The sequence below is a fragment of the Zootermopsis nevadensis genome, unplaced genomic scaffold (genome assembly GCF_977971745.1).
Source record: "Zootermopsis nevadensis isolate Lab colony 2312 unplaced genomic scaffold, Znev_1.0 Znev_ptg000002l, whole genome shotgun sequence".
NCBI lineage: Eukaryota > Metazoa > Arthropoda > Insecta > Blattodea > Termopsidae > Zootermopsis > Zootermopsis nevadensis.
In genome coordinates this window covers 875,219-887,214 of record NW_028259134.1, presented here as the reverse complement: position 1 = coordinate 887,214, position 11,996 = coordinate 875,219, and the positions used below count along the sequence as shown (strand labels likewise).

Here is an 11,996-nt window from a genome sequence, read left to right as displayed (position 1 = left end):
TTTAAGCTTAATCGCTGTATTTACGAATAATACTGTTTTTAGATACACACCACATAAAGTGGAAAAATCTCGGAAGAGAACAGCGTCGTTTGTACTTAATTGTGGGTTACAGTTTACTACCCACATGCATACACAAAATCAGTCTTACCTTGGGCTGGATCATAGTTTGGGTCTGCATTAAAAGTTGATCCCTCTGACTTTGAAAAGCCTGCAGAAAATAAAATACAACAAAAATAAATAAAATAAAAACGAAACATTAAACAGAATAAATACTGAAAAATAATAACAAAAGGGTAAAATCCCATAAGCAATATTTTTCTTCAATTAATTTGTTACAGTGAGAGATCATGAACATGTATGTAATATTTATAGTGATGATAAAAGGTGACACTGAAAACAACCGCTTGTAATCAACAGGAAAGGGGTACCGCTAACATTCATACCTGTTCAAGGCATGGCAATGAAGAAGATCAAACCCCAAGTGTCCAATCTTCAGACAGGCTCATTACAGCAATTTTTCTTTCTAATATAACAAATACATATTTCTTACATTAATCACCATAAACAGGTTAATCACCCATCCCACTGGCAGCCTTCTGTAATATGCTTACTTTTCTTTTGCAAATTTTTCATTACATAAAGAATGTGATTTTAATTTTCCATACAATTAAATTTCTAACATTTAGCTTGTTTTAAATTTCTTCACAAAGTTCACACATAAAAATGTGGAATATGGAAAGAATGAAATGTAAATATTTCTTCATGGACTGTGCGCATCTAGTAAAAATCCGGTTTTATATTTTAAGATAAAGAATTTAACTTCATCTTGAACTGACACGTTGTTTCACCTCATGTCAGTGTTCTGTACATGCCAATTCAAGTTTCAGTTCTGCTATGTTGACCCATCAGGGGATAGAAACGTAGCTGCACACGTGTCTGTTACAACAGATTTTTGTAACATAACCACATATCTCATGCTGTACTTCATGGAAAAATATTTAAACACAAAGGACATTTTTTTATCTTTCTAACAATACAATCTCATTAAGGACCTATTATTTCAAACATAATTATGTTAGTTACATTACACAGGTTCTAGCATAGTTAAAGTAAAAAAGGAAGTTAGTTTTAAATGCTTTTGGTTAAGAATCTTCACACCACATCTGTACAGGAAAACTACAAGTATTTATTTGTTACTTTAAATAACGCATTACAATGACATTATTGCTAACAACATTACCAAGATACTGACAAACAATAAAAAATACTACACAAATGAAGTACATTCACATGACACACATTTCATATACAACATGGGCAATATTTATTTAATTATTAACATTTCACTAGCATCAGTAATTATTGCAAGATTCATAGACCACACACATTTACCATTTATTTACACAATACTGATAACTGTTCAAACTAAACCACATAGCCACCTCAACATTACTACACAAAATCACTACCAGTTAAAACAACCTTGAAATATGAAAGAATATAAGGTAGTCCATAAAATTAACAGTTCACCCTAATTTTGGACACTAATTTACTCCAGTATGTTATGTAATTTTGCTATTTGCTGTTACCATTATTTTACATCAGTTACAAGTATATCTACATAATGATACGTTTCCCATAAATGACACTGGACTAACAACAAAGTGCCTCAATAACATGTCCATTGCATTAATCATTTCAATATATATTATGATCCACATGCATCCTCAAATAAAATTTCTATACAAATATAACAATTCTGCACTTCCCTGAAAGGGATGGAATCGGAGATCTCTAACATTCAGCTTCAAAATTAAAAACAAAAATTCCATTGTATGATGACGATCATATATACAAAGTCACTAAAAAGAACTCTGTATGAAGATTTCTGTCTTCTGGGTTGTTGGGCTGTGTAATCTGGTCGATGTTAATATGAATATTCATCGCCCTGATGACGGAGGCAGTATGACCTCTGAAACGTTGGTTAGCATCGACCAGACTACACAGCGCAACAACCCAGAAGACAAGACATCTTCAGACTCATCGCCCTGATGACGGAGGCAGTATGACCTCTGAAACGTTGGTAAACATCGACCGGACTACACAGCGCAAGAACCCAGAAGACAGAAATCTTCATACTCACCGCTGTGAAAACCTCAAATCTTACATTTAATGTCTTATTCAATTTGAGACAGAATTTGGCGTAAACTGTTCTAAAACTCACAGGTTTTAGTTTGCATATTTGAAAAATGTTACAGTGACATTACGTGCCTACTGTAGTAAATAGAATAGCACTCGCTTAAAAGTTATTAACCCTTACAACATTAAAAAGAAGCAGTAATTAATTTTATGAAATTTGGAGAACCTCTCAAAGGGAAAATTCACGCCCTTAGAAGTTTCAATGTAAGCATTTTTTGCAATGCCACAGTTGTCCAAATGGTGTTCAGTTTCGATCCAGGTACAATCAAGCATGCCACTACAGCTGCCATAAGTGATTACAAAGAATTTTCTTGGCAGGCATACTTAATGTTTCTCATAATCTTCACACAAAAAACTTAATGGTGTTTGGATGCCACTGATTCAGAATATGGCAAACCTGAAGACTTTTGTTTCCATTGTCATCGATACGTGGGAAAACAGCAAAAAATTGATGAGTTGGATATTACATAAGGCCAGCTACACATGTACAGGTATACCTGTATGTGTGTAGCCGGCTTAACAAATCCTATGCTCACAGTCTCAAAAAGAAGGTTACATCAAATCTTAAAACTGAGAAGTCCTTCTACAGTCACCTTGTGTATACATATACACCAAACAAAAACCTCAAACCACCTATTATTATTCTGCAGATGTCGTTCAGAAAACATAATTGATGACATATCCTTTGTACTCACAACCAATTCTTAACCAAGATCATTCTAAAGGATATTAATGATGGTGTATTATAATAGTTTTGGCTAAAATTGTTGACATTATTCACTGTCTAATAATGCCCAAAATTTTAGCCAGAACTATTACATTTCCTAACTATTTAAAATATTTAAACATATCCCCGACGGGGGCAGAGGATTTTTCCTCTAGCCTCTGCGTCCAGACTGGTCTATCCATTGGGTACTGGTGTCCTTTCCCGGGGTAAAGCATGGCTGAGGCGTGATGCTGACCACTCTCCCCCATCTAGTGATCAGGTCAACAATGAGTAGGGGCTATACCGCCTCTCTCCCCCAAGCGCCTACATGGCGTATAGTGGGACAGCTATAACTTTACTTCTACTTAATTCCTATATAATATAGGATTTACATGGATAAATACCAGTGCTTGAAATGAGAATCTGAAAATATTAGTACGCTACGCAAGCACATATTTCTAGAAATGATTATATTACTTCAAATGAAATACCACATTCGTTTTTACAACACAAAGAGTTCAAGTTCACGTACAGAATGTTTGCCCATAAGAATGGTTTTTCATTACTCTCTGACGTAACCAGCCAAATTACAAAAACCAAAATAAAAAGATGAAGGAACCCTCATTATATTTTCCATAATATATTTAGCAACTGAAATGTATTCACATTTCAATGTTCATGATCACATTCACATAACAGAGCACTCGACACCAACTTCTGATTCACAAACTGGTGCACAGTAATTTGCAATATTTCATCACCCTGATGATGGAGACAGCAAGCAACTTTTAAACATCTGTAAACTTCTACCAAACTACAGGGCTTTACAACCCAGAAGATTGCCATTTTCAATGCAGTAATTTGTTTACCAAGGGCAAGTACATCACCTTGTCCCACACTTTACTGTGCAAACAATTGTCTACATTCACACAATTATTTCTAGCGCATCCTAAACACGTGTATTTAAAATACAAAAATAAATTATGAGGTATTAAATTAGAAGAGATAATCTTGCACAATGACCAAGAATTAGGGTCAGGACAAACACAACATAACAGAGACTAAAATTAATGTGGTCAACCTAATACTGAAAGGATCAAACTGGATGTTTACGAGGTGTGACTGCAAAGCACAGGGACTAAATTCGTATCTCAAATCACGCTGCTCATGAAAGCAGCTGCAATTAATGGGTACTGACATATCCAGGTATGAATGCATCAAATCCTGTTGTTTCAGATGTTCAAGATCAGCATTTATGTAAAACGTCAATTTAACTCTCTTCTTTATAAGAAGGACGAGTGTCCAAAAAAAGCAACAAGCGTAAGGTACCCAAAAATTGAAGAGATTCTTTTGCAATAAAACTTAACTAGTCATGGATCTTACTGTACTGACAATAATGAGTCGGTGATACCTGCTACAAGATTAATCTTGTAACCTTTGGCACCAACATCCCTCCAAGATGATCCAAAAGCTTTATCTACAACTTTGGTATAAAACCACCAAATTTAATTATGTATGTACATTAATGGGGGTGTAGGCAAGAAGGCAACCCTTGCACTGTGACCAGTAACTGATCTTTTGTGCACCTCTGTTCTACTCCGCTACTAGCCCCATGCTAGCAATAAAGCACAGTATCCCACTTAGCATGATCTCAAGATAGTCACCTGATTTCAGGAAAAATCTGCCCAAGTTGTGAAACCAAAGTGGATAAAGCATCACAGTCACACACAACATAAAATTTAATCATGCTGACCTCTAGATCTGAGAGCCTTGGTGGTGAAGATGCCGATTGTGGTCGTCTGAATTGTGATGCCATGTGGTCCTGTAGGTGGCAACCAACATTTTGTAGGAGCATCCACGATACCTTGAAGATGGAGGTGTAACCACTTACAATACTGCGTTGTCACAACCCAGAAGACCACAACGGACATGTCTTTCTTTCTTCCACTATCAATTCCTCACTCATCACAAATGTTGATGTTAAACGACCTACCTAGACAGCTGTTAAAGCGTTACGAAAATAACCCATTCTTCACAGATTGTACATGTTTACTTTCCAAACAGCACAAAACATTCTGAACATATCACAGTTGCGTACTACAATTCAGACTTTGGTTTGTATTTCAGAAACAAAATGTTGGGTAAACAGGACTCTTTGCAGTATTTTTGATTTTGAATTAGCAAAATGCCTTTACAAATCTCTATCAAATAAACAATTTGTAGTATGAGCTAGTCCCATCTCACAATGCAGTTTTAGCAATGAACAGATTATTGTTTAATAGTAGTAATTTGCTAGGCGAAACAGAATAACACGATGTAAAAAGAACAGCTATTGAAATTGGATTAAATTTGAGATTTGACGTTTTCATGATGGTGAGAAAGAGGACTGTGGTCTTCTGGGTTGTGACTCCTGAAGATGGAGCTGGTATGTACCTCTAAAATGTTGGTAACTATTTACAAAACTATGTAGTGCTGAAATCCAGAAGACACAGTCTACTCCGGATTAAACGTTTGTAAACAAAGGCCAAGACATGTTTAGCTCTCTTACAAAAAATTAAGACTATAATACGTTGCACTTTAGACAATGTTTGAACTCTAACATTTCCACAATTTTCTTTAGTTTCTGCAGACAACAACTGGAAAAAAATACCTTCAAATATAAAATATGCTCTTTTTCTGTTTGCCCTACCCTAGGACTGGTGTTGCCACCACAGAGCGTAGCAACTGTTAGAAGGCAGTGTAAGAGAGCATTTTTGCCCTCAGAATACTGTTCTGTGACATATGAACAAATTAAATTTGTCAAGTCTCGTGTTACAACAGATGACAGAATAAAATAAGAATAGCAAAGCATTCTCCAGTGCAGTATCAAACAAGCCAATCAAGAACAGATGAATACAGCAACATTTTACACCCACACATCAAGAATAAGCACATTCTCTGAGGACTGGATATCACAATAAACATTCAGATTCCTTAATACATCGTAAATATTTTGACCAACAGCATCAAGCCATTATTTAATTGGTGTGATAATTTAATGATATATTATTTTTTGGCTTATCTACCTTGTGCTGCACTCTAGTGGCAGAAATACATTCCAAGAATTGCCGAGAAACAAATCTACTGTTGAAGGATACATAATTTTCCCTCTGAGCTTCATAAAATATAAATCACATCCAAAATTATTTCAAATAAATATTTTAGATCTCTATGAGATCTGTATTTTATGTCATGTACCAATTTTTGTACAATAAGTCAGTTTCCAGAGAGCTGATAAAACCAACTTTGGGCTTATGTAAATAGATGTTATAATGATCTGATAAAATTTACATGACAACTTAGGTGCAGACTTCAGTATCAAACCTCATCAAAAACCAATCAATAGTTTCTGTGATAAAATATGCAAATAAAAACCATTCTTTAATATGTTAATTTTATGCACTTTCTGTAAATACTGGATAACAAACATAAAGGATTCATAAACAGTTCATCTGATAATGAAAAGTAAATGTCTGCGACCTGGAAAATCCCACAGATTTCCTCACAAATATCGAGAATTTTCAATTCAAGTTAAAATATAATGAGTGGTTCCAATTCTTACAAAATTAAACATACATTATTAAACATTAGTAATTTAATACAAATTCACACATTTTACATTCTCTTGGCATCCTTGCATATTAATTTAATTTTGTCACGAAGACCAGTGTGGTATAATATTTACATTACAGCACCAACCGAAAATAATAAGCTGCACATTACATGGCCCGTCATAAAAACTCCGTACGTTTCAGTCTTTCAAACTAGTCACCAATTACACGGAAAATTAATATGCACGATACTTAAAATTTTCATATCATTTGTTCCTTAAAACATTTAAAATGCCAGTAAATATTTATCAAAGTGCCCAACTTCTTTCAACATTAAAAAATTCAGCAAGTTTGTATAATGTAACACAACCAACCTCTATTAAGAATATTTTACATAGAAAATTATGTAAAAGACATTTCAATACAAACAAAAAATAGTCACGTATGTACAAAAAAGACACCACAGTTTTATCACACAACCACCCAAACAACAAATAATTATACACCCTGCAAATTTCCACTAAAAACACAGCACTTTCAGGTGAAAAGTTTACGCCTTCCGAAGGACACCCCAACCAAGTTCTCAGTGCCAGCATTCATACTCACAAAAGTGTAAATTATCAACTGTGTACTAATATCACACAAATTTACCAAACTTGAGCACAATCAGATAATCCTTGAATGACAGGCACTCTTTGTACCTGGTTACAAGATGCAACATCATCACCGATTTAAACCTGACTTGTTCTCATTTATGTTTCACCAAAGTTTCCAATCCAGAACAAATTTCTTTTTACGGAATATTAGCAAATCGGATTACATGTAAAATTACAAATACATAACAGCATTTATAGTACATAAACAGTGGCTCATATGACATATACATATAAGTAAAATTCAAAACTCAGACACAAATTACATACTGCTTTCAGGCTGTCTCAAATCAGTTTGTTACACGTGTACATACTCACTTTCCGCAACCGAATTACTGATCACGCTTTACAACAACAAAACATTTAACAATTAATGGTTTACTGTGAAACAGATGTGCCCACCGCTTCACCAGAAACACAAGCATGCATACCAAGTCAAAGAAGACAAAGATAAGAACTGTAAATATTGGGACTGCCCAGCAATCCACACAATGAAAAATGGAATTTTGTTAAATTTATTTTTTATACTGGAAGCGCCAAACAAACTGTTTACACTTTTAAATAGAAAGTGGCCAACTAAGAAAACATTTGGATTTTGAACTGTATTACAAGTTAGTATTTAATACGAAATGAACAAATACAAATTCACTGCACACCAAAATTCTGATGATAATATACAATCAGTAATTGACACAAACCTTATTTGCAGTTCTTTTACTGAATTTATAACTACAAGTTTTGAGATTTATTATTAAATTATTGTCAAAAAGTGTCACATAATGAGAGTGGAATAAAAATTGATACTATTTTTGAATTAATAATACCAATGTCTCTCTGCAATTTACAAGCTGACATCCACTCGGTTACAAATGCAGTACATTCACCGATAAAGTTGAACAGTCACTTCCTGGCTACTGGAAGGAACTGCTATAACACAGTCAAGTTGATTTTGTTCTCACAGAACATTGGAAAAACCTTGCATTTCTTGGAGGTAAGTAATGCAGTTCCAGCCAAGAGCTGCAAAGTAACAGTTGCATTCAACTTCATCATTGAACACTGTTGTTCTTGCCAAGTATTCATAGATCATAAAAAGACATTTTTTTTGACAACTGCTAAAAAGAAGTCTACATATTAACAGACTGATTATATTATCATTGTTTTTGTCATTTATATTATAATAACAATCATCATACTTGCCAACAGTCTTCACAATTACAACTTTCAGTGTTTCTCAAAGGAAAGAACACGGCAATTTATGAAATGCAAGTCACTTACGTAGTGATGTTTCTGAATGGCTTTCATCTTTATGATATAAATGATAATGCACAGTAATTTGAATGCACCAACTACCGATTAATGTGGGATACTACTAAGCTGGATCATTATCACTGTCTCTTCCAAATGTGTGTTCCTTATTAAAAAAGAGACCAGTATCAAATGTGAACTTTTTAAGTGTTTTACACAAATTTTGTTTCAATTCCATTGAAGTTTAATACGAAGAAGGCAAATCTGTCACAGATATGTAGTAGAGTGCTTGGAGATACATGAGGGAGTGGAGCTCCACGCAATCTTAACATCAGTACTAGGTGGAAGGGAGTGGACATCATCCCCCAGATGCTTCACCCCTTCAAATGTTCATCACTATCCAATTCTGCATATGCAATTTTGCAAACTTTAGTTCTGGATAACATTGGTGACACATAAATGGCTCAACATAATTTCATTCATGCTTTAAGAATAGATCCTACTAATCTGTTTGTTAATCCCGCACTGGGTTTCTGAACCCTAAACACCACATCAATTAAGGGCTGCCACATAATTTAACTATTCACCACTTAGATGACAATTCCATATCACATTCATCTGAACTACGAAGACAATTTCCTACTCACAACCAAACTACAACAAACACTATAGAATACATCCAACCACCAGGACTATCTATTATCACAAGGCTATTTATTTATTCTACTTAATATTACATAAATACTGCGTCTCAAATATAATACTCTATACACATCACTAAATATATTGGGTACTGTTATGGACATGAACAAATACCCTAACATGGTTAAGGACAATATGACCTAGCAGGTCCTTTCTTTGATTTTTACATCTCAAGGACATTTTAACTGTAACTAATATACTGCATATGAAAACTGCACTGAAATCATTTTCAACAGCACAGCCAGCTGAAAGTTTCTGTCATGGACTTCTCAATCTGTTAACCTTATAAATATGATAAAACTCGAAAAATAAATACAGCAAATCTGTACTTTATACTTAAAAATTGGCACATATTTTGTCATGAAACTGGATGGAAATTCTTAGGCAAAATCCAAAGTGTGCACACAAAGACTCCAAATTGATCTGAAAACAAAAATGCCATAAAAGAAAATTGGAAAAGTATGTTTTATTGTTCCAAAGTTACACCACGGTCTTTGGCACTTCATTTCCTCGCAAGTACAAACAGAACCAGGAACTGTTTTGGTACAGTGCATTTAGATGTAAAATTATCAAAGTTTGGGCTCATAAATACATAGACGAGGACTATTTTGGACACATTATTATGATTATAACTAACATTTGTATATCTAGCTATTAAAGATTACCTGCTTGTTTCATGACTCCAGACTTTATCAATTACAATGCTAACTGCATGACTAATACAAACTATCAGTTTACACAGCCATAAAAAATTCCTAATAAGCTGTTTTTTATCAAATATGTCTTCCTTCTAAAATTCAATGTCGAGTCACATTTGATACATGAATGTCTGACACGTGCCCTCAACTTCAAAGGCCAAATCTAATTCCTTAGAAAACTTCTACTGCTCTGAATTTGTACACAACTATTTTTTTATTATTTCACTGGAACTAGTTACTGACAATACTACTAAGATATCAATAAATATGAATCTAAATGTTCAAGTTCCATCTCTCATGAAGTTAAAACTTGTTTCATCAGACCTATGGTATCAAATTAAATATGCAACAGAACACATGCCATGTTAATAAAGAGGTAGATTGTCTTCTCCCTAATATTCCTGCTGAGCAAAGATTTCTTGAGATTACACCTTGAATAATAATCCCTTAATCAAATGAATATGAAACTCCTTTGTCATACAATCATTCTTTCATTAGTGCTCTCTTTGGGCTGGCAAAATATCTCAATTTTCATGGGCGGAGATGGAAATAACACATTCTACCAAACAGATGTACGTCTAGTATTCTATAAACTCTCCATTGCTATGCCCTGTCCCAATCCACAAACATTATTTACATATTTTAAGCTAATATGTACTTGTGCCACAGATTAATCCACAGTACTAACCACACTGCTTAGTGGCACAACTATGTACCGTAACGCAACCAATTTGTTTTCCCAGCTATAAGCCACTCATAAATGCACAAATGTTCTGTTTGGTAGGTGAACTTTACAGTATCAGAAAAATATCATCAAGGTTTCCTATCATTAGATTATTCAATAACAGTTAACACCATAAACTTGAATCATGTGTATGTGATTCCTCTCACTGTGTAGTGCTGACCCCACGTGTAGTTTCTGGAACAGCGTATTTTTGGCAGCCAACTACAACAGACATGTTGCCTTCCTCCCCCTGAGTACAAGATTCCTTTTCAACCCTCTATTTGCAGTATCAATCTTTGTAACACAGCTCTTCCACTGTTCCTCAAATTCAGCTGCAGGGAGGCTGCTAAAGAAATGCAGAACTTCACGGATCAACTGAATTTTGTGCACGTTAAACTGGCGCTTTCCCATCTTCCCATTTACATTGCACATGATGCGCTCCTCAGTCGAAAACAGGATCTTCATGAGGTCACAAGCCAACTGCTCCAAGGTTCGAGCCTTGGCCCACGTGGCCAGCACCTGAGCTCGCGGCAGCAGACAGGCATAGGGCAGCTTCTGGTAGGGAAGGAGAAGGTCCAGCCCTGACTCGTCATCACCTTTGCCTACGCACGCCAACCAAGACAACATGGACGTTAGTCACATGCTCTCTCTCCTACGCCCACCTCAAGATTTACACAGAAACTCCAGCTTCTTAACAACATACTTCTAACTTAAGAGAATACCTCAACACAAAACTACTCTTCAAACGAAGTCACAAAAGCAATTTACAAGCTGCATTGAAAGCTGCAATGTATTTCCTAAGTGCAATAAAACCAACACCTATGACCACCACTGTTTCAATACACACAGGCCAACCAACCACAATTTCTGCTACATACAAAAACTTCATAAAAACAAAGTACTGTACCTTGTCACAACATATTTAATTTCACACACAACAGCCGTCTGTCAGTAAGAGGTGAGGCCAGTCAGCTGCTGTATTTTCAGAATGTCAAAAGATTAAACCATTCAAACACCCAAAATAATTACATTCCTCTAATATAAAGATATAATCTGGACAACTCCCATTAGTGTTCAATGTTTAATCATTCTACTGTAGTTTAATTGAAGTACAGTCACAATAGAATCCCCATTTAATGCTGCTCAGTTTAAGGTTACCATTATTTAGAGCTCAAATATGTGGTAACATCCCAGCCATCACAGTATTAAATCTCCCCATTTAAGGTTTCATTCAGTTCAGTGTTCAAATCCAATGTCTCCAACAGAAACATTAAACGGGGATACGAAACCTAGAACAAGTGAAAGTAACAAAAATTGCTATTGTGACAAAGGTTTTAAATCTGGCAAATCAGTTCTATAATTCTCAAATTTTTCATAGGACACTACATATATGTATCAAATAAATTAGAACTGTTGTGATAACAACATGCAAGTCACAACTCCACGGATTCATATTAAGCAAGACAACACAAATGGGCA

The 11,996-nt window shown here is 35.0% G+C and overlaps 1 protein-coding gene across 4 annotated transcripts in view; it reads right to left on the bottom strand.

Moving 5' to 3' along the window:
- The window catches only part of LOC110828864 (uncharacterized), a 55,900-nt gene that overhangs the window by 31,753 nt on the left and 12,151 nt on the right, over window positions 1–11,996 (bottom strand). For 3 of the 4 annotated variants that reach the window (XM_022061970.2, XM_022061969.2, XM_022061971.2), the window contains one exon: window positions 149–208. In XM_022061970.2, the coding sequence (XP_021917662.1) occupies window positions 149–208 (60 nt within the window). Of the gene's footprint in view, window positions 1–148; window positions 209–1,166; window positions 11,120–11,996 lie in introns of those variants that run through there. The other variant, XM_087357743.1, reaches the window with a different exon arrangement.